The sequence below is a fragment of the Ricinus communis genome, chromosome 6 (genome assembly GCF_019578655.1).
Source record: "Ricinus communis isolate WT05 ecotype wild-type chromosome 6, ASM1957865v1, whole genome shotgun sequence".
NCBI lineage: Eukaryota > Viridiplantae > Streptophyta > Magnoliopsida > Malpighiales > Euphorbiaceae > Ricinus > Ricinus communis.
Window position 1 is genome coordinate 28,384,546 of NC_063261.1, and position 24,362 is coordinate 28,408,907.

The following is a 24,362-nucleotide window of genomic DNA, read 5'->3' on the forward strand; positions in this document are numbered from 1 at the left end:
CATACTGGTGCGCATGTGGTCCTGATGCAACCCATCAGGTGGCATGTTCTACTTCCGTCTCATCCCAAGTCATCATGCAATCATAAAATCAATGATGAAGAAAATGATTATATGAATAGTAAATAAATGAATAATTTAAATCTATAATCAATTAATCACAATTGCTATTTAAAATCTTCGCATGATATATGCATAACAGATATATGACTTTAACTCACAGTTCTGATTACCTCATAGCTCTGCTCCAATGCCTCGGGTGGAGCGAGTTGAACTGGCGGATTATCGAGACACTTAATCACTCGGTCGACTCATCTCCAGCCGCCGGAGTCCGATCGATGATCCGAGCGTGCCTACGGACTCGAGACAACGCGCTGATGACGATTCCAGCTTTCGATCCTCTGATCCGACCCCTGATCATCCGGAAAAATTTACGGACGATCTTGGCCGTCGATTTTCAAATGGAATGCAATCGCTGTGAAACTGGTGCCAATAGAAAGCTTGAGTTGAGGAGAGTCCGGATATGTCCTCTGATCGTCGGAAGCTCAAATGACACCAGCCGAAAAAGTGAATAATCCAAACTGCCTCTATACTTTTCACCTTGTTGGATTTTGCAATTCCGAACTACCCTACACTACCCCTATATTAATAATAATAATGTTAGTAATAATTAATAACGAGTTTTTACTTAGATTAATTTTACTTCATTTTAATTAATTTAATTGGGATGATTTAAAATAGAATATTAATGCTAGACAAAAATAAGGGATTCTTTTTCTATATCTAATTAGTTTGACTTTCAAGAAATTAATTAAGTAAATTCCTTGAAAAATAAATTATATTTTTGGTCACTTAATTTTCTTCCCATATGAATATATGAATAAAATTATATATTTGAAATTTATGAAAGAATTAGTAAATAATATTTTTATAAAAGAATTTATTGGGGAATGACAAATTTTAATTAGCAAATGGTGTTAGGTTAAATTGAAAAATAGTTAGCAAATTGATTACTTAAATTAATTAAGTGTTAGGATTAATTTGATAATAAATTTTGGAATAAGGGCTAAAGGTTTAATTTTATTAATATAGGATTTTAATGAAAATTTGCATGGTTGGTATTTTTGTAATTAAATATGTCGGTAAGGGCATTTTAGTAATTTCACTTTTGAAATCAGGGTAAATAAGTAATTCTCTATTTTCAATAATTTTAATTTGACCCAAATTAAATAGTTAGGGGCTTAATTGAAAAGCTAAAGAAAAGTTGGAGGGTTAAACAGAAATTTTTACAGGGTGAAATTGTTAGTAACTAAAAAGATGAGGGACTAAATGGTAAAGAAGAAAAGTTTGGGGACCTAATGGCGATAAGGAAAGGAAAAGAAAGGAAGAAAGAAATCGGGGAGAGAGATCATGGGGAGAAGAAGGACTCGGCTGCCGACAATGGCGGAAGGAGAAGAAAGCTTGTCGTTGGCGAGCTCGTTGGTGCCTGTGGCGGCAGTGAACGGCGACGGTAGGCGATGGAAAACAACCAGAAATAACAACCGTTTCTTGCTGCCATTCATGGAGTTTCCGCGACCATTTGCGGCATTCTTAGGATTAAAATTATCGACAACTTATGGGCTTCCTTTTTTGACCATCGCCATCCCTTGAGGCTGCCAAAATTGCATAATCCGACGAGGTGAAAAGCATAGGGGTAGTTCAGATTTTTCACTTTTTTGACTAGTGCTGTTGATCTTCTGACGATCATAGGACATATCCGGACTCTCCTCAGCTCAAGCTTTCTATTGGCACCAGTTTCGCAGCTATCGGACTTTGTTTGAAAATCGACGACCGAGATCGTCCGTAAATTTCTCAGGATGATCAGTGGTCGGATTAGAGGATCGGAAGCTGAATCGTCATCAGGCGTTGTCTCGAGTCCGTAGGTGCACTCGGATAGTCGACCGAGTGATCAAGCGTCTCGATAATCCGCCAGTTCGACTCGCTCCACCCGAGGCATCAGAGTAGAGCTAGAAGATTGTCAGAACTATGAGTTAAAGTCATATATCTGTTATGCATGTGTTAATGCGCATATTTTAAATAACAATTGTGATTAATTGATTATAGATTTTAAATTATTCATTTATTTACTATTCATATATATCATTTTTTTCATCATTGATTTTATGATTGTATGATGACTCGGGATGATACGACAGTAGAACATACCACCTGATGGGTTGCATCAAGACTGCATGCGCACCGGTATGAATCTGAGTCAGGTAATGGAAGAATGATTTAGGACTTGCCCTGGTCGAGTTTAACTATTTGGGCTGAGTAGAGTGTGTTTGCCGGAGTAAAGGTCTCTGGTCGAGCATTGTTCTCTAGGCGCCGACTTTATTGGAAATTTAAGTGACCACACTAGATTTAAGGACCCTGGTTGAGCTTCACTCTCTGGGCGCCAGTTCTGTTGGAATGAGAAAGCCGAGATTGTTAGTATTGGGGTTAGGGTTCTACTGAGGTACTTCGTCCCGTAGTATATAAAATTTATTTTATTTTATAGAAACATAGCATCACACGTATTTTTGCACGACTTAGTATTTTATTTTAATTAAGCAAATCTTTACTGAAGTAATCGTATTCATTTTTGGATATATGATTTTAACTCATTCTCGAGACTGACAGTCTCAATTTAACTGTTTTTCAGGTGTTGTTAGTTTTTCTACTGTTCTTTTCCTCTAGCATCCCGATTCCTTCATCTTCGAGTCAAATGTAATTGAGTTTATTGGTATGTTGACTTTTAAAATTCTAGAATCTCCACAGTAGAAATTTTCGAAACTTATCATTTTATAATTTCATGTAAATCTAGGTCTTACCTAATTATGCTGGCAGACCGAAATTAAAATGTAGTATCTGACAGTTAAGGTTACTTATGGAATATTGCAATATGGATAGAATTTGGATTACAATTTTTTTGAGTTAATAAATTGTCAAGCTTACTACGGGAATTTGATGGCCTTAAGCTTACCCATTCCCTAGTGCCAGTCACGGGCCCACGGATCGGGTCGTGACAAAGTTGGTATCAGAGCCTAGGTTTAGTTTCCTTCGATCTAGGTTAGGATTCTTGGTACTACGGAATTAGGATCAAGTCTATCTTCGTTTGTTTTCATTGACTCCAGTCTTAGCTTTCACTATTAGAAAGTCTATCATTTCTCTTTCTTGTGAGCTTGTCTTGACTCTGTATTAAGAATGAGCGCTGTAGCGATAGCAAGATCAGAAGCACGGTAGACTCATTATCATTTCTCCGAGCGATTAATGCAGATCGACCTTGGATGCTTTGATTGTCATTTCGGCGGTGGGCACCACAGTTTAGGTTTGGTGCAGAGTGTAGTTGCAGTCGTGCCATGAAATGCTTCGTCATCGCATCAAGTATCGTCTTAATGAGTAGAACCAAAGGTAGTACTTAGAATGTCGAACAAAGGTTATGGTTAAGTTTTGTGGTTGTAAGAAGTATAAGAATGGTGGTTGATGTATTTTTCAGACGCTCAAAATCTAGAGAAGCTTAAGCGAACACTTTTTAATTTTTTATGTAGAACAACGTGTTTTAAAATACAATATTGCGTCCAGTCTTGCAAGAACTCATTATGGCATTTCATTATTAGGCATGCACAGTTCCATAACTCATTTTTAGGACATGCATTATACATCGTGCATTGCAACCTTTGGTGATAGGGGATATCATCACCCTAGTGCGCAATATTGTAAAATTTTATAAAAAGAAAATGACTAGAGATTTTACAATTTTATAAAGGTGTTTTTCAAGATAGTAATAATTTTTATCAGTGATGATTATAAAGTAAATCTTTCAAAGTAAATTGTGTTAGCTTGGAATTCTTTGGATGACAAGCTTAGCTGCTGTGAGAATGAATATGTGGCGCATCATGCTCCATTTTAGACTATAAAGGAACAGAGGAAACTTTCTAAATTCCAGTCGAGGAGGAATTTTGTGTCAGGATAGCATAGTCTTGTATTGGTTATCGTACCAGATGGATGATATGATCTAGTTCCTGATCGTTAGAGGTGTTGTAACATGTGTTTATATAGACTTTCAAATCATCTTTCTCTTGCTCGAAATAGAACAATTTTTATAAGCAACTCTGAATCCTGCTTGGATTGTTCTTCTCCAATATATCATATTTTTAGGATATTTATTTATTCTATTAGAATATTTTCATTTAAGATCAAGTATGATTGTGCTATAATAGGACATAAAATCCTAATAGGATTATAATTGAGTCAAACCCATATTACTCGATACTTTGTGCTTAACATAGTTTTTTCAGCTATCATTATCTGTTTGGATATCATTATTTGCTCGGCTATTATTATATATTCGATATAATCTGCATGTTATCATTAGTTCTCCCTCTAATGAAAGAGTGTTTTTCTTATTTAACTTCTCGAATGATCTTGATATTGAAGAAATTGGTCAGCAAGATGCTCTCTTTAGAATTCATTCACCATTTTGGATGGACAAGTCTTATGCTCTCTTTATGCTTGTTTATCATATTTAGATGAATAAATCTAATGCTCTCTAATGGTGTTCACCATATTTTTACTTTCTAATGAGCTTGTTCATTTTTGCTCTCCAATGAGCTCATGTATCTTTGTTCTCCAATATGCTTGTTTATTTTCACTTTTCAACAAGCTTGTGTACTTCTACTCTCTTATGAGCTTATTTTATTTTTGTTTTTCAATGAGTTTGCTTATTTGTTCTATCTAATGAGCTTGTTTATTATTGTTCTTCAATGAGTTTATTTATTTATATTCTCTAATTAGCTTATTGGGTTCAGTAACAATATCAGTATTACTATTATGTCTTGATGTTCTAAAATGAGCTATTTTACCAAAAGGTGGCAAATAATAACGCTAGTAATTAATTTGCCTTGATGCTCTAAATTGAGTTCTTTAATCTATTTTGCCTAAGATGGTGAGTAACGACCCAAGTAATATAATTTGTAGCTCTAAATTGAGTTATTTTGCCTAAAAGGGCTAGAATCGGCATCTTAGGCAAAATAACGAGTAAACAACACTAGCAATACGCCTTAATATTCTAGAGTGAGATTTGAATGCTTAAAGTGGTGTGTAGAACAACATTAACAATATGCCTTATTGCTCTAGATTGAGATTTCAATGCCTAAAATGGTGAGTAGAACAACATCATCAATATGCCTTCTGCTAATGGCTAAGTTAGCTAAGTGACTTTAAGAATATAAGAGAATTTAGTGTAACATGTAACTGGTAATTTTGTAACTATACCTTTATATAGGCTTTGAGATCATCTTTGTCCTACTCAGGATATAGGACAATCTTTAGTCTAGTGGCGAGTAGAACAATAGTAGCAATATGCCTTATGCCAATGGCTTTGTTTGTTGGACCGGCTTAGTACAACTTAGGTTATGTGTATATATAAAGATTAAAATGAGCTAATTTATTTAAAGATCAAGCTCCAAATGTATTATAATATATTCACAAAAAAAAATGAAATATCGATAGCTTTCATCTCATACTAATACACTGAATATTTTATTTTGGAAATTGGCATCTTATTTTTCCCCTTCTTGAACTTCATTTACTAACAAATCATTGTTCATCATGTTTTGCACTGCAATTTTCAACATTGAAATTGCTGTCATTTTTGGGAGTTGAAATAACAACTTCAATCTTTTCACCTTCTCTACAACTTTTGAATGGAACAAGCTGAGACACTATCTTCATCTCTAAACTTTTAGCCCACAGCACTCCGTACAATCCACATATTATCAATGTTCCTCCCAGTATGCTGCAAATTTATAATTAAAAAATTTACAAATTGTCAATAACAAAATAATCAATCTATTCATTATATGTAAAAATTAACTTCTTATGTAAAGGTATAATTAAAAGGACTGCCAAATCATTCGCATATTGGTTATCGATTTTTTTGAAATTGTGATTATTTATTGTTATTATTTTTTTATTTTCATAGAAGACCTGATGTGCCGTAACACAATAGGAAGACTTCATTTCTATATATCGCACAATATTAATAGATGTAATAGACAATGAGAGAGTCGAACTCGAAACCTTTCCTATAAATAGCATGCTATATATTTCCTAATTTATAGCAACATAAATGAATATATATACCTTCCGAGATGTAAAGTTTCGTTGAGGAGGATAGATCCTGCAATCGCAGTGCATATGAGTAATAAAGGGCTAAAAATGGACACAAATAGAGGACCCTTCAACCGCACACACCATATCACCAAAGTAACCATTATTCCAGCAACCGCTATTCCCTGTGAATAGCCATGAAAATGTCATTAATAAGTGTATGTTGAGTGAAAACACACATATAAAATTAATCTTGAATTTCAAATTTGTATTAACATACCGCATAAGCTGCAGTGAGCAGCCTTATATTCCAACCTAATTTCCATTGTTCAAAATCTTTCTCTACGCAAAGGGCATAAACAACAGCTTGGATTGAAGCCATGAAGGACATTAAAGCTGTGCTTGAGTATGGACATGGGTATCTTTCACTCATTTTAGCCTAAGATCAAAATTAGGAATGTACAATTGAAATACTATATATTACATAAACAAAATTGAATCACAAATATACTTTTGGAAGGACTACCGAAGATCATATTCTTTATCTTTTTTTTTTCTTTTGTCAAAAATAAATTTAAAGAAAAGACAAATATCAGAAATTAAATCCGTAACCTATTGTATTTTATTGAATTATAATTTGTTTGATATTGTTATTGGGGTTTAAAAAACGTATTTATAATTTTATTGATTTAATAAATTAATATTTAGTTTTCTTTTATAAACTGCTTTTCTCAAACATAATTTTGAAGCAAACATCAATTTACTTATTTTTTTTTCTGGAAGTAGTTTTCAAACTTCAAACTATTAATATTAAAAAATCCTTCTCCAACTTTAGTATTCATATTATAGATAATAGAATATTCGAAATTCATGTATCGATTATTGTACCTGATGTGTATTTAGATTAATATTTGACCCATAGAATTAAAAATATAAGAGATATTATTCCATCAATAACACACTCGAGCGTTTATAAAAAAGCAATTAACATTGTAAATTTCTATTTATATGTAGAATTACCTGAATAATTAGCCAAAAAGCATAGGAGAAGCAATTTGCTACAGCTAATAAAGAACCCAAGGCAAGACTACCATGGTGATGATGATCAGATGAGGCCAAGCCTCCTTCATGGGATTGGTAATCCTTTATAAGGTTAATATGTGTTCTCCAAATGTTGATTTCTGTTCCCTTGTAAAAGGTAAGCAACATTGCTCCACTAATCCCCAATAATGTCCCTATCACTTTTGCCTTTCCTGGTGGAGTCCTGATTTCCACCTTCTCTAAACTGAAATTTCCAAGACAATCAATTAATCAGCAATTATAATCAATTAAAAGAGAGAAAAAACTGTAAGTAATAAATAAATAATAATAATATTATTTACCCAAATGAGAAAGCTAAGATGAAAGTCACTGCTGGTACAAGATTGAAGATGGCAGTAGCGAATGTTGCAGATGTTAACACAAGACTTTCCAAGTACATGTTTTGAGACAATGATCCCCTGCAATTTCATTTTGTATGGTTCATCATATAAACAACAACATTGTCAGAATTCAATTCTCATTCAACTTTTAAATATATACTTAATAATTAATACTTATGTTGGCAGTTAATTTTTTGAAAATTAAAGATATATTTTATCTATCTTTGAACATTAAAAATGATTCAGTAAGGGCATCCAATGGTTTACACTCTTTAAATGCTGCATCATCACTTTCTTTTTCTTTAAGACTCATAAATTATTATACTCTAAAATAACTCTTTTTACTACATTCCAACTTCTCATTTTACATTAAATACTACTAATAATTTTATTATTGTATTTTTATTTATATTTTTATATTTTAGTATATTTTATAGTTCTTTTCATATAAATTTATTTTTTAATAATATGCTAGTATGAAAATATTATATATTAAAATTAAAAGAATTTTAATCAACATAATTAAAAATAACATAGAGAAAAGTAATTTTATATTTCTAACAATATAAATAATTTTATTTTTATTATTATTTTCCTTTCTTAATTTAATTCTAAATATTACCATTATAATTTAAATTTATAAAATAGCTTGTAGATTTATGTGTTATAAATTATAGGTTCATCATATGTATACTTGAGGTTTATAGATTATAGTCTAGAAATTTATAAATTAAATAAAAACATATTCATATGTTAAGATATGTTCATCAGTAAAAATTAATGATTATACAGTTTATATTTAATGAACTTGACACTACTAACATATGAATATACACTTTACATATAATGAACCTAAAAGTTATTGTCTAATAAATCTGACACTAATAATAGATGAATATGCACTTTATATATAATGCACCTGAAGTTTATATTTAATGAACCTGAAGTTTATGTTTAATAAATCTGAACTAATAATAGATAGATATACACTTTATAAGTAATGAACCTGAAGTTTATGTTTAATAAATCTGATACTAAAAATAGATAAATATACATTTTATAGGTAATGAACCTAAAAGTTATATTTAATAAATCTAGCACTAATGATAGATGAATATATAATTTACAAGTAATAAATTTGAAGTTTACATTTGATGAACTTGAACTAATAACAGCTGAATATACACTTTATAAGTAATGAACTTGAAGTTTATGTTTAATGAATCTAACACTAATAATAGTGAATATACACTTTATAAATAATGAATCTAAAAGTTATATTTAATAAATCTAACACTAATAATAAATGAATATATAATTTACAAGTAATAAATTTAAAATAATAGATGAATATATAATTTATAAGTAATAAATTTGAAGTTTACGTTTAATGAACTTGAACTAATAACAGATGAATATACACTTTATAAGTAATGAACCTGAAGTTTATGTTTAATGAATCTGACACTAATAATAGTGAATATATACTTTATAAAAAATGAATATACTACACTTTATAAGTAATGAACCTGAAGTTTATGTTTAATGAATCTGACACTAATAATAGTGAATATATACTTTATAAAAAATGAATATGCTACCTATACAAAAAAATTTAATACAAATTAAATAATAACAGGTTCATCGTCTACAAACTATAAATTCATTAAATATATATTTGAGATTCATATAATATAATACATTCATAACCTAAAAATTAGATTTATTGCTAAAAACAACAATTATTAGAAAAAAAATGATATATAAACATTTTATTTTATTTTTTAGTATTGTCTTTTATAATAAATAATAAAAAATAAAATCTATTTACTATTATTAAAACTTTTAATTTTTTAAATAATAATATAATTAATATTTAATGTAAAATAAAGTCAATTTAAAAAATTAATGCTTACTAATATTATTAATTTGTCAATTATCAAATATAAAACTATATTATAAAATTCATAATTAACTAGCTTAGGACATGACTATTTTATTGTTCATAAAATCATATAAAATAAAAAAAATAAAAAAATTAAATATAATTAAAAAATACAAATAAATAACAAATATTTTAAAACTTCACCATATATATGCACTAGTCTTAAATTAAAAACAAAAAGTGTTATAAAACAAAACTTATCAATTTCGCCGCACGTGTTAAATGGCCTAGATACATGCTGCTATTTGTAATTAGGTCCATGATATAATTTGCTCTCATTGTGATTGTGGGAGACACTGTAACATAGGGATGTGATGAAGGGTTCCATCCATTACACCATTATCGTGGATGTCCTAATGTCCTAATGTCCTAATGTGATAAATGGATAATTATGAAAAGTTCGTTGTATGGTATTCAATTATTAGATGTGGAATAAGTTAATAAAGTATTTTATGGTTTCAACATTTTACAATTTTTAATATGTGATTTTTTTTTTCAGATAAAAAAAGACATGTATTTATAAATTGTGACAAGAAAAAATATTTCACCATTAAAAAGTCTGGATTTATAAGAATTTAACCATCTTCACTTTGATCGGTCATTATTATTATTATTATTATATTTCTCATATTTGATAATATGAGTTTAGAGCTTAACAACTCAGAACGTCATTTTTTTTTATTATTAAATCGATATCATCGTATTAATGACTTCTTAAATTATAATTTAATGGTCAAATATTGGAAATATGAATTGTTAAGCTGCAAACTCATATTATCAAAACATGAACAACATGATAATGATAGCCGATCAGCGTAAAGGTGACTGAATCCTTGCAAATCGAAATTTTTTTACGGTGAAATACCTTTTGTTGTCACAATTTGTAACTATACCTCTTTTTGTCCAAAAAAACACTACATGCTAAAAGTTGTAAAATGATGAAACCACATGATATTTTTATACACTTATTTCTATTTTAAATGTTTACACTTGAAAAATAGAAAAATAATACAAATTTAAATTTTATAACTGATTTATTCGTGTCTCGGGTGTAATAAATCCAATAATTATTTCAAAGGGTAAAAGTGACCAATGAATTTGGAGCAAACTATAAATTAGCTGTGACATTAACACTTACCCGAATAGTCCACAAAAAAATGCTTGAAAGAGTATTGTCCAGGTAAGTTTAGGCCTGTTCTTTCTGTAAAACCCAATTCACAACAATAGTAATACTATTAGCATCCAAAGAACTAATCAAAAGCAGCAGTGAAGAAAAAAAACGAAGAAACAAAAACCAACTTTACATCATATCAAAGTTAAGGAGGAGGATCGAAAAGAAAAAGATTTGGACTAATTGCATCAACAAGTTGAACATTTAGAAATTTAAAAAAAGAAATTCTCAAAAAGAGAAGAGAAAATGGCTTTTAATTACCTTTCAAAGATGAGAGCAAGAGGAACCATGAAAGCAGTGGCAAAAATGAATCTGTAAGCAGTAATGATTCTCACACTCATTCCATCACTGGCTGCAAGTTTGTACAGCACATTGACCGCAGTATATGCAACTTGAATCGTCACCATTACCAGAACTGCCTTCACTCCATCCGCCAGATTGCAAATCTCCACCATAACCTTCATTTTCCTCTACAAATCTGTAAACCCTTGTCAGAACACTCTCTCTCTTTCTCTCTGTATATATATATAAATATGTGTGTGTGTGCGCGCGCGCGCAAATGAATAGCATGAATCCTGGCTGGCTTACCAAATATCTACCCTTTGTTTTCTTTTGCTTGGTTCTGCGGGGGGATGGCTTTTCTATAAGCAGGGAAGGAAGGTAGCAAGTGCTTCTTTTGATTGGTGATGAAAGGACTCTGATCTTCTAAAATTGAGGACCGAGTGTTTGAGTTACTTTTCTGTTGTCTCTTTGGTGCTGTGCATTGTTCATGCATACACTGATGCTGATTTTATAGTCAAACACTAATAAATGACGGCAAACCCAATCGACTTTACACAAGCGACTGTTATGTACTCTCTCTTGCGGTTGTTTTGCCTTTCATGCACATGAGAAAACAAAATGGATTTTGGTTCTGTTTTGCTTTTCTAAGTTTCTTTTTCCTTTTTAGTTATAGCCGGTATTAATTTATGACTAGTAAACTCTCTTATATTAATATTTAATACATTAAAAATTTAATTGATTAATAAATATTAACAAATTGATTTAATTCCTCATTGAGTAATTAATAATGTTATTATTCCATCATAAATAAATTGCAATTATTAATTTTTAAAAAGATATTTAAATGAAAAGTGTAAGATGATATATAATTTTCAATTAGTATTTATTATTTTAAAATTGGAATTCTGAATAAATGTATTTACAAAAAAATGCTAATTGTTTATGATTGGTCGTAAACTTTTACAATCTTGAAAGTTATCAAATATGGACAGTTTTAAGAATTATTAAATAAAAAAATTCTATTTCAAACTTGTGTTGCAAATGAAAAAATTATCTTCAATAAAAAAATTATGCAATCTTTCTTAAATTAGTTCAGGTATTTATGTTTTTTTTTCTTTTGACATTACTAGTTCGACACTAAATAATTAGAATTGATATATGTCTCCATCTATACACAAAAATTATAAATAAATGATACATATTTATTAGTTTTAAATGATAATCATCCAATATCAAAGTGTAAAACACTCGTATATATGTATCACTCTTTTATTAGCTATACACATAGTCATTAGTTTCAAGTGATGAAGTATGTGTCAATCATCCAATACCAAAATATAAAACATTCATACATACGTATCATTCACCAAGTCTAGGTAAGAATTTCTCATACATTTAACTTATATATTTTATAATAGACTTTTTTTATATAATAGTAAATTAGTTTTAAATTTACGTAATATTTTAAGTCCTATTTTATCTTATACTTTTTATTTTCATAAATTAATTAAATCGATATTCTTAATTTTTTAATCTACTAAGATGGTGTTTGGTAAAAATGAAAATTAAACGTAGAAAAATTAAATATTAAATTTTAACTGTGAATGTATTAAATATTGAAATTTTAACTGTTGAATCTAACTAATATGTTTGATAATTGTTATTACTGAAAATTGTTAAATTTCTTAATTGGACACATTTGATCTTGTGTTATTAATTTTTAAGTTTTAGTTATTAAATACAATTTTATAGTAATAAAATAAAAATCATAAATAAGAATATTTAGAAAAAATAGATTATTTCGGGTTTTCGGATTATTTCGGATTTGGTCATTTTGAGTTCGATCTTCTCGAGTTCAGGTAGTTTCGGGTTCTGATGATGTTGGATTATGCTAGTTTCGGATTCGAGTTGGGTTGGATTTCGGTTGGTCCGGGTTTGAATTTTTCTAGACCTGCTTCTTTTTCGTATTTGGATCATTACGAATTTGGATAAAATCTAGTTCGTATTGTCTCTAAATTTAGATCGGATTTCGGATTAACTTATCCAGTTCAAGTTAAATTTTATGATTAATTTATTTGATTTTATTTTTTTGATCTCATGAATTTTATCTAGTTAAATTCTATATATTTAATTTCTTTAATATTTTCTAGTTAAATATCCGAAGTTCAAATCTCTATATTGTAGATGACCATTTTTTATCTTATATTTGCATGACCGTCACTTTATTGAAATATCGTTTTTGTTTACCTTGAATTTTTCATTAAAAATAAAAAAAATAAAAAATATAAAGTTTATTAATTTAAAAATAATTAACTTAATTATTTAATTTTCTTACAAAAATATTGAAAATTCAAAAAATTTAAATTTAAAAAATGGTGTTAACATCAAAATTTTATTTAGTTAATTTTTTCATTATCAATTAAGTTTCTTGACTTTTATAAAACGAACCATTTATAATTATTAATTTAATTTTTTTACTCAATATATAATTTAATTTTTAGTCTCAAAGGTAAATGTTTTTGAGAATAAACCACTTAAAAGTAAATAATTTTATTTTTAGTCCCGGATTAACTTATCGAGTTCAAGATAAATATTTTTTTCTTATTCAATGTATGAAACTCTATCGTTGGATAATTAATAGTTATAAAATCATAAAATATGAATTACTTTTTCATTATATGAAAATAAACCACTTAAAATACATTTCTTTGAATGTATCACTCACCCATTAAAGTAATAAATCTTATTTCAAGAATTATAATTGATATAATATCTACAGCTTAACTTTAGAAAATTAAAAGAAAATCTTCATTTTTGCTTTTAGTTTCACTAATAAATTCGTTTAGTTTAGTGATATTGAAGGGTCTATGAGATGGCAAAATTATAGATTTTTAAACTCCAGAAGGAACTTCACCGACTATACAATATTCGAAGCCACCTTATTTATCAAAAGAAATAATAGCAAATTCTTCCATGGATTAGATAATTTCCTCTTGAAAAAGATAAAACCCTTTTCTCCAAAGAGCAAGGCGGAAAGTTCAGAAAGACAAAAAGAAAAAAAGAAAAAAAGAAGACAAACTAGGGTTGGTACATCTGCTCGACTTTGGATCGTCTATGTTGTAAAGTGACACTGCACTACTTTAGTTATTTTATAATTCTTCTGTAACATATTTAGTATATATTAATCATTTAGTATATATTAATCTCTTAAACGTTTGTTGCACGGCTGTTATTATTTAATAAATATTTTAAAAATTAATTTTTTAATATTTAATTTATAATATTTTAAAAATAACAATAAATTAACTATTTTAAATATTTTTTTAATTTTTTAAAATTTTATTAATATAATAATATAAAAATAATTTTAAAAATTTTAATTAATTAATTTTAATATTATATAAATTAATACTATCAAAATAATTAATTTCATTTTTTAAAATAAAAATTTATTATGTAATTAAAAATTAATTTATAATTAAATATAATATTAAGAAATATAAATTAAAATATTATTTTCTAGAATTAGAATTGTTATCTAATTACTAGTTTATTAGTTAATATAATAATAAAATATAATTAATATGCTATTTTCTAAGATAGAATTAGTATTATTATCTGATTATCAAACTATTTATTAGTTAATACAATATTAAAATATAATTAATATATTATCTCTTAGAATTACAATCAGTATTTAATTAGGAATGTAACTTACTAATTAATAAATAATAGAAAAACTATAAAATTACACATAATTTTGAATCTATTTATTAAAAATAAGTACACATGCCAGAACAAAAATATTATATGTTAAAAATTAAGTACCTATGTCAAAAGAATTTTAGGTTTCAGAAATTAATATATACTAGTCGCTACGCCTGTTATTATTATTTCGATTATAAAATTAAGTTGATAGATATAATTTAATAAAAATTTTAATATCTAATACTTATTTATAATATTTAGAAAAATAAACAAACTATCTTTAAATATTTTTCTTAATTTTTTAAGATTTTAAAATTTTATTAGTGTAGCAATATTAAAATTATCTTAAAAATATTTATTAATTATTTTTAATATTTTATAAATTAATACTATCAAAATAATTGATATTACTATTTTCTAAAAGTAAAATTTTATTGTATTAATTAAAAAAACTAATTTATAATTGAATATAATGTTAAAAATATAAGTTAACATATTATTTTTTAGAATTGACATATTATATAATTAGAAAACTAATTTATTAATTAATATATTATTCAAATATAATTAATATGCTATTTTCTTAAGATAAAATTAGTATCATGATCTGATGAGGAAACTATTTATTAGTTAATACAATATTAAAATATAATTCATATATTATCTTTTAAAATTAGAATAAGTATTTAATTAGAAATGTAATTTATTAATTAATAAATGAAGAAAAAATTATAACATTACACATAAACTTGAATTTGATGTGTTAAAAATAAGTAAACATGTTAAACTAAATAAGTACACATGTCAAAATAAAAATTTTATTTGTCAAAAATTAAATACACATGTCAAAAAAATTTGAAGTATCAGAAATTAATATATATATATAGATTTTGTTTGAAGGATTTCACTCATTAGAATATATTTTTTCAATTGATAGATTAAACGATTTACAATCTGCTGAATTGGTCATCAAAACATTCAATAGTTGTAGTTGACTATCTATAATAATAGAAAAAGAAAAGATTAGATGCATCAATGTACCGGGTATTTGGATTGATTTCAAAAGTAATTTTTTTCCTTTTGAAAATTATTTATGCTGATAAAAACTTTGAGAACTACTGATGCATTAATTTCCACAAGATGATGGATCCATATGAAAGTAGAGAAAAGTTAAGGAGGAAAGAAAGTAAAGTTGAGGGGTCTCAGTTTCTTCCTCACTTCTTAAATCCATTCTTCATGCAAAGGATTGCGACTCCTTTTAGCACTTAGGTGTATGAGAAAAAGACAACCCACTTGGAGATTGAGAAATTTGGAATAAAGGACCAACTTAGTTCATTTTTGAAGAAGAGATTATGCAATAATTGTAACATTGATTGCACAAATTCAATTGTGTATTATATATATACATTCATGATAGTATAAGTTCTCTTATCTACTACAAATGGCTTTTATGTTCGAATGTGATTATAGAGAAAAAAAAAAGATATTAGATTTACATGAACACTATTATTTATATCTATTTATTAAGATAGGAACATATATATATGCTTTTTGTGTTGGAACGTGATTATAGAGAAAAAAGAAAAAAGATATTAGATTTACATGGACGCTATTATTTGTATCTATTTGTTAAGATAAGAACATATATGTATACCTCCAATGTAAGAAATGGAGGGTAAATTGCATAATTGGTACTTATAATTTTACCATATGTTTTAGAATGATAATTAAATATTACTTTTTATCTCTTTTCAGTATATATATATATATATATATATATATATATATATATATATATATTATAATTACTACATAACATATGTAAAAGTGCGAATGGGGGAGGACAATCATATTTGCTATATGTTATTTTATTTTTCACTCTAGAAAATAATTTGCCGCTTCGGATCAATTTGGTAATTTTTCACTTTCAGATTCTTAGATTAAAATTTCCTGCATCAGTTGATTTGTTTTTATGCTTTATGGAAGCTATACTTTATAATCTGTAACTTAGAACTTGATATATGTGTTATTTGTTTGAAATGTGTGAAAAATTATGAAAAATCAATAAAAATTTGGTGGCCATATACACAGCCAATCGGCTCTGTGCAGTGCCGATTGGCTCTATGTAGTGCTGATTGACTTTACACAGTGCAAATCGGCCGTGCACAGGCCGAACGAAGGTTTTTCAGGGCTTTTTGTGAAAAATAACACTAGATATACATATACTTTTTGTATGCGCATGATGTTTAATACTCGTGTTTTGACCTTCCATCGTGATGTTGTATCAATCTGGTTCACCGAAAATTTCTATGGAGCTCGCGAGTGGTTTAATGAGCTTCCTGGCTCTATTTAGGCTAGGATTAGAGATACTGGCCTCCCTCAGTTCGTTGCTATACTCTCGTCAATCACCAGGAGGGTCGATCATACTTCTATCTATGCCCTGCTCGAGAGGTGGATGGACACAACTCATACCTTCCACACTCCAATTGGTGAGTTGACTCTCTCTCCTCTTTCTTTTTATGCTATCACCAACATCGACTTCTCTGGCATGCCTATGCCATTCGATGATGTGATCCACCACCAGTGTTTCGATGTCTAGGAGTAATTCATTATTGACTTGCTCGGGTTCTTACCGATGTTTAAGAACTCGCAATGCATCACTTATCAGGGCATCTCTCTCCATTAATAGGGCTTTTTTTCTTAGAACGCTCGGGAGGTTGATCAAATGGAACTTGAGACTTCTTGTATACTTTAGACTTTTGAAGATATAGAATATGAATTTGGCGTTTGAATTGCCTCCATTTTGCTCATTTTCCTTATAGAATATGAAAGTGAGCACCCAAAAAACTGCCATAACTGGGCCAAATCGTATTGGAAGGCCATACAGTCGATCAGTTATATGCTCGACTAATTCGGCTCTACAGTTGCAGTGTCCAATTCGGACACTAATTTAAGGCCTATATAAACCATGAGCCCTTCCCATTTTCTCATACACGATTTCATAACTCAAAAGTCAAAATATGTCTCAAAAAAGCGCCAAAAGCCTACAAACTCTTCTTAAAACTCTAACTGGTGATGATTGGATCAAACTTGAAAAATTTCATCTTTCAAGGCCATGTAACATACCAAGCTTGATTATGTGTTCCTCCACTCTATTATCAACTTCTGGTGCCTAGGGGACCATATTTTTAGATTCAATGGACAAGAGCTGTGCCCTATGATTGAAGAATTTTCTGCTATTCTTGGCGTTCCCAAGGATTCTATACATCCCATTGTCCTGCCAAAACTCAATGAGCTTTTTTCTGGAAAACTAGTGGATTTATTCGATAAGCCCCCCCACTGAGGTACTTTCTCATTCTGTTGGCAAGTACATTACCCTTACTTCGTTAATCTCTTATTATGAGAAAAAAGAGAAGGGTACGCCTTCTTAGATCTGGATGTTGGGCTTTTGCCTTTATGCCCAATTTCTGCTAACTCTTCAAGGGGAGAGAAATATCAGAATTGTTGGCATTATTGACCAGTTGGAACACATAGCAGATCCAATTCCAATCATCTTGGCTAAAACTATTATTGGGTTGGACATGTACAAAATCTATCAACAGTTTGGTGGCAGCCTTGTTCTCTTACAGGTATATAGGCAAATCTCTTTTCTTTTATTTTTTCATTCTCTTGCCTTAACTTTTGCTTAAGCTGCCTTTTCAGATTTTCAACTTAGCATACTTTATTTTTTCATTTTTTTATTGCAGAGTTGGCTGTGAGAGAAGCTTTAGATATTGACCATCCCGAGAGATATCGATAAGTATGAGCTAAAGCATATCTAGATTCATCCTGTCTTTATCCCACAAGGTAATGATGGCTGGATTTCATGGAAGAAGGGCGTGTCATACACACTCATTCGCTGGACTTGCCCTAGGTGGAGAATCAAGCATGTCACGCTCATGTTGTATGGTTGGACTATGAGCATCCACCTTCTACACTCCTTCAAGTCTTTGCCGCTAGAATTTCCACCTGAATTCGAAGGCTTCCCACTAAGACAGGATTTTATGGATAAGATCGAGAGATTGTGGCCTCGTCGAGGCATAGAGCAAAACCTTGACTTCGAGGGCGATCTAACCACTAAGGACAATTTCAAGGCTTGGGTTCATCTTTATATTTTCACTTCTCCTAGCTTTGCCCGATTCAAGAGGACTCGTGAACTAGCTGCTTTATCTAAGGATGCAGATGTAGATGTAAAGAGGATGAGAAGATAGAAATTATGCTTCTTTTTAGATCTCATTTATTTTACTTAGAAATTTTAGCTTTGTATTTCTTTTAGTTAGTGCGTAAAAAATTAAATAGACATATATATGTTTGATAACAATTCTAAACAATTTTATTCATTTAGTAAAAGCTCAGATGGGTACATTTTGATTTGTCATGATATAACTCCTGTCATCAGCCAGTCTTTTCAGATTTTCTAGCTGATTATTTTCTCTCTTTTGCCCTAGCTTTTGCCTGATCAGCCTTTTTAGGTTTTCTGATCAACAAACTCTTTTTTTCTATTATTTTTATTTTTCATTATACATGGTATTTCTTGAGATGATCTATGTTGATTGGCTTAGTGAACTTGTTCCTTTCCAGGTCTGAGATCTTAGATGCACCTTTAGGCAGGATCTTCTTTACCAAGTATGGGCCTTCCTAGTTCGCCCTGAACTTTCCTCTCGGGTCAAATGTAGTAGGCCTTGTATGCTTCAATACTAGATCACCTGCTCTGATATTTCCTGGCTTTACTTTCTTATTGAATGCCCTGGTTATCCTTTTCTGATACAACTATATGTGGTATAGGGCTCTCATCCTTTTCTCATCAACCAAAGCTAATTGTTGGTATCTTTCCTCAACCTACTAGTGTTCCGGTATTTTAGCCTCCAATACAACTCTTAAAGACTTCAACTCTAACTCAACTAGCAAAACTACTTCAATCCCTTAAACCATAGAGTATGGCATCTGCCTAGACTAGACCTCTCAAGTATTGTAGTTGCATCACATACGAAATAAGTGTCGGCCCGCACAATGAGCTCCTTTTATTTTTCGAGGTCTTCCAGCATTTTGAAGAGGAGCAGTGATTTGTTACATTAATCATTTCTTTTGGTTTATATTATATATTATATGGTCAAACTTCATCCTCGGTGCTTTTTTCCATGGTTACACTGAGGCGTAGTAGATTATTTTGAAATGTGTTCAAAGACATAAAAAAGACTTCTTTCTTCGATCAAAATATTTAAACCAACCAAAAAACATGCTTCTTCTCTTATGAGATGAAATTTTAAGTTTGACTTTGTTCGCTCGGTTGTTCGATATTCCTAAAGTGCAAAGGGTAATCGAAATGACCAGTCCTTGTGATTCCATACTATCTTCGAAAGTATTTTCTTTACATTCTTGTCGGCTGCTTCTACCGCTCTATTCGCCTGAGGTCTATACAGAGAAGAGCTGTGATACTCGATCTTGTATTCTGCTAGCAGGTCCGCTATCTCACCCATAAACTGTACCCTATTATCCGTCATGACGTGATATAGGACCCCATATTTGCAGATCAAGTTTCTTTCTATAAATCTGGCCATCTGCCTTGCCCCCATTGTGGTAAATGACTCGGCTTTGACCCATTTCGAGAAGTAGTTAATTGTTATAACTATGAACCTATGACCATTCAAAGAAGGTTTTATTTCTTTGATGATGTCAATCCCCCAAGCTGCAAAAGGCTAAGGAGATGTTAAGTTGTGCAGCTCGGTTGGAGGCACGTGACTCAAGTCAATGTACAATTGGCATTCATGGCATTTTCTTACCAGAGCTATGCAATCTTTCTCCATTGTTAACCAGTATTAACCTTATCACATGATCTTCCTTGTTAACACTATGTCGTTTATATGAGGCCTGCATAATCCTTCGTACATATCCTCTATCACCACTTAAGCTTCTGCTTTAGTCACACATCGGAGCTGTACACCCGATACCATTCTCCTATACAGAACTCCTTCATGTCTGATGTAGTTCCTGGCTTGAATCCACAACGCGTATCTTTCCTTGATTTTTGCTTCTTCTGGATATTCTCTGCTTTCTATAAACTTCTCCATATCGTAGAACTATAGCTTCTCTTCTAGTCCTATCTGAACTTGCATTGTCTGATCCCCTTAATAACAAGGCGCATATGATTTCACGATCATCAAAGGCTTCATCAAAAGCTGCAAGGGATTAATCCACATAGACGACAAAGTATCTAGTGCATCTGTCATCTGATTCTCATCCCGGGGCAAGTGTACAAAGGAACACTTGGAGATGTTCCATACTAAAGTTTTAAGATAGTTGACACATGACTTCAACCTCTCTTCTTTTACTTCCCGTTCTTCGAGTGCTGTTGAATTACTAGCATGGAATCTCCCTAGACTATGAAATTCTTAGCCCCTGCTACCACTACTGCTTCTAATCCAAATAAACATGCTTCATACTTCGTTATGTTATTGTTCACTTTAAAGTCTAATCTTTTGGCCCATTCAGTGTGATCCTAATTCTAATCAATTTCAAGCCTTAACTAAACATACCGAAGCCCGCTAAGTCTTTGTGGATTTTACAGTTTTAAGCCTAATTAAAGTTGATTGGCCTATTAGACTACCAGATTCATGTTGGATCAATTTTTGAACCTAAGTCTATGTGGCCCATTTTAATTAATCAATCATATAATCATTTATTTAATTAACATACAATAAAAAAATAAATAAAATAAAGCAGAAAGTAAAATCTAATTATTACAATCTGCCTACAACTACAATTGTGAAAAAGAAACGACCTAAAAACTATACAGAAGCCAAATTACATAATAAATTGCAAAAAAAAAAATGGAAGGCTCGCTTGAACAACTAATTGGCTCTAAGGTTTTCTGGGCTGGTTTTCGTCGTTCGTCAACACATTTTCACATCTCCATAGCCAAAATTCACATGCTTTGACATTAATATCGATTAGAATAAAAGAAAAAGACAAAACATTAGAATTAAAGCAACATAAGTCGATTAAACAATCAAAACTCTGAATTACAAAAAAAAACCTAAATACTGTAAACTAATAAAAGGCAAATCATAACATATTTAACAAGTTTAATTACCTAATCATAATGGAAAAATAAATCTAAATATTAATCTTATAACATACTTAAATCTAAAACCCTAATTGGAAAAATATCAGAGTTTCAAAATCCTAAGTTCTTATTATCAAATTTAAAATCCTATTAATATATTCATAAAAAAATCTAATTTAACCATACTGATCATAAATGAAAACAATAATCATGTTTTTAAGAAAAACAATAAAAGAAAACAAAAGAAGGAATGAAAGAATCAATTTTATGATGATGGTGCATGTATGATTGAAGGAACCCTCAAGTTGTCACCGTGAATATCGGATCTGCGAGTCTCAAGCAATGAGGATGCAGTTGAGTCAAAGACTGTGTAGGAATCTAGTGCTATATCTCGCTTAGAGAAACCTTCTATCAATTTAGAAATTGTTTCGAAAAATGATCTTTCTTCAGTGGCTTGTTTCCTAAAATTGTTCTTTCTTGAGTGGCTTGGATTTTATAATGTCAACTAAGTTCGACAATGTTTTTCTTTCTTTTTTCTCTATTTTTTCTTTCCTAATGTCTCTTAAATGTCGATGTCACTTACTGCCAATTTTCAATTCTTCCTCTTTTTCTTCTTTTTTTTTTTAAAAAACTCTAATCACCTCTTTCTATTTATAGAGGTAGGAATTTGAAGGAAACCCTAAAGAAAGCGATAGATTTTAGGAATATATCGATAAATATCTCATTTTATATTTAAAATTTAAATAATTTTCGATAAAAAGGATAATTATCATTAAGAAAACCTTCTAGAATCTGTATCTGGACGTGAAATTATCACCAAAAATGACGTTGGAGTGGAATAATCCCAATCGGCTCAATGTAGAGCAGATTAGCTCTATATAGTAGAAGTTTGAAAAAGTTCAAGGACTTGAATTTGTAAAAACTATCATTTTGACCCTCAAACTTAATTTTTTTTGACAATTAGGTCCAAATTGATTTTAGAAAAGATAATTCCAGCTGGATTAACCTCGACCCTAGCCTCAGATTCGCATGTCCTTACCTCTTGAGACCCGAGAAGGCAGTAACTTTCATCATATAATTTTTCATTTTTTTCTCGATATTTAGATATAGAAAAGGGGTGCTCCCAGCTACCTCCGATTTCTCAAAATTTATGAGAATGCAAATGCATTAAATAAATAGAGACAAATCATAAACATCAAGGATACAACAAAAAGATATATAAGCTGTAGAAGCCACGCCTTATATGTTCTTAACCTAAAGTAGGCGATGTCCTCAACTCAAGCAGGCGTGACCTTCACATTGAATTAGCAATACTCGGGATCTAAGGACTTCGCTTGCTTAGGTCGAGGACTTCGCCTACTTTTTGGTGGAGCTACATTCGTTCAAATTGAGATCTATGCCCATGGAATTGGGAGCTACACCCGTTAATTTAGTGATTATAAAGACTTCCCTCTAGTTATTTTCCATTGTAGGAAACAATTTACCCTTTCAGGTCAATTTCGTAATGTTTCACTTTCGAGTACTTAGGTTGAAATTTCCCACCTTGAAGTGTAATTTGATTTTTTTTATGCCTTTGAGAAGCTATACTGGCATTTGGCCCATCCATGGACTAAAATGTAATTTTGCTTGGTTAAGGACCAAACTTGTAATTTTCTCAAAAAAATCCCCCTCGAGGTGCCAATAGGGCTTATATATGTCTTCTGCGAACTTGTACTATCTTTTTATACTAAAACTTGATGTTGACATGTCGGGGATCTAAATGACATTTTTGCCCCTTCCTTAGGACATATATATAGGCTTATCCATATTCTTCCTTCAACTCATCCATTTCCTTCACTTTTCTCTCCAAAGCTCTTTTTGCTATTTTTTTAATTTCTCACTCAATTCTTAACCGTTTTCCACGAAATCAGTTTCGAAATGGTAAGTTCTTCTTCTAGATTCACTAGACACATCCCAGTCACACCAAATTAGGAGTTTTCTGCTATGATTTTTCATCAAAATGATCTTGGGCTTATAAAAGAAGAGAGATTCCTCTTCTAGCAAAATTGAGTACCCATTGCGCTTTTTGGGCTGTCAAAGGGGTAATTTTTTTGCTTAAACTTCATTTTCTGCAACTTAGAAACTTGGTATGCATGTCATTTACCCAAAATACATGAAACATTGCAAGAAATTAAGAAAAATCTCAGAACCCTAGCTTGTATACGCAATGCTGATTGGCTCTATGTAGATTCGATTCAGCTCTACATAGTGCAAATCGGTTGTGCACAGGCTGAACGAAGGGCTTTTAGGGATTTTTATAAAAATAACACTGAATAAATGTATACTTAGCTCTTTGGAGTATTTTTATATAGATGTGATGTTTAAATACACATTCTTTACAGGGTGATATGGTGTCGATCTGGTTCGCCATAAATCTCTACGGTGCGTGTGAGTTGTTTGACGAGCTTCCTAGCTCTATTCAGGCCAGGATTGGAGACACCAGCTTTCATCGGTTTGTAGCCACACTTCCCTCAATTATTGGAGAGTCGATCACACTTTAGTCTATGCTTTGCTCGAGAGATGGATGAATATGAATCATACCTTCCACAGTCTGGTTGGTGAGCT

At 30.4% G+C, this 24,362-nt stretch overlaps 2 protein-coding genes across 3 annotated transcripts; both read right to left on the reverse strand.

The window, feature by feature from the left end:
- Nucleotides 1-5,511: 5,511 nt before the first annotated feature.
- On the reverse strand, nt 5,512-11,438 carry LOC8268604 (WAT1-related protein At1g68170). 2 transcript variants are annotated; one of them, XM_015726482.2, is made up of 8 exons: nt 11,255-11,438; nt 10,928-11,144; nt 10,634-10,696; nt 7,512-7,628; nt 7,150-7,414; nt 6,410-6,568; nt 6,163-6,314; nt 5,512-5,815 (listed from the first exon to the last, which is right to left on the reverse strand). In XM_015726482.2, the coding sequence occupies exons 2-8, from the start codon at nt 11,128-11,130 to the stop codon at nt 5,617-5,619; spliced, it is 1,158 nt and encodes a 385-aa protein (XP_015581968.1). In that variant the 5' UTR covers nt 11,131-11,144; nt 11,255-11,438; the 3' UTR covers nt 5,512-5,616. The 2 variants fall into 2 exon arrangements, with proteins under 2 accessions (XP_015581968.1, XP_002530977.1); XM_002530931.3 differs by having other exon boundaries at nt 10,928-11,438.
- Nucleotides 11,439-19,995: 8,557 nt separating this feature from the next.
- Nucleotides 19,996-20,569, reverse strand: LOC125370338. Its single transcript, XM_048375371.1, has 2 exons — nt 20,476-20,569; nt 19,996-20,381 (listed from the first exon to the last, which is right to left on the reverse strand). The coding sequence occupies exons 1-2, from the start codon at nt 20,567-20,569 to the stop codon at nt 19,996-19,998; spliced, it is 480 nt and encodes a 159-aa protein (XP_048231328.1).
- Nucleotides 20,570-24,362: the final 3,793 nt, after the last annotated feature.

Coding starts and splice junctions, on each gene's coding strand:
- LOC8268604 (XM_015726482.2), bottom strand. CDS start 11,130: ATGAAGGTTATGGTGGAGATTTGCAATCTGGCGGATGGAGTGAAGGCA. Junction 7,415..7,511: donor ATCTTAGCTTTCTCATTTGG/GTAAATAATATT, acceptor TGGAAATTTCAG/TTTAGAGAAGGTGGAAATCA. Junction 6,569..7,149: donor CTTTTTGGCTAATTATTCAG/GTAATTCTACAT, acceptor TTTTGATCTTAG/GCTAAAATGAGTGAAAGATA.
- LOC125370338 (XM_048375371.1), bottom strand. CDS start 20,569: ATGCAGGCCTCATATAAACGACATAGTGTTAACAAGGAAGATCATGTG. Junction 20,382..20,475: donor AGAAAGATTGCATAGCTCTG/GTAAGAAAATGC, acceptor AGCCTTTTGCAG/CTTGGGGGATTGACATCATC.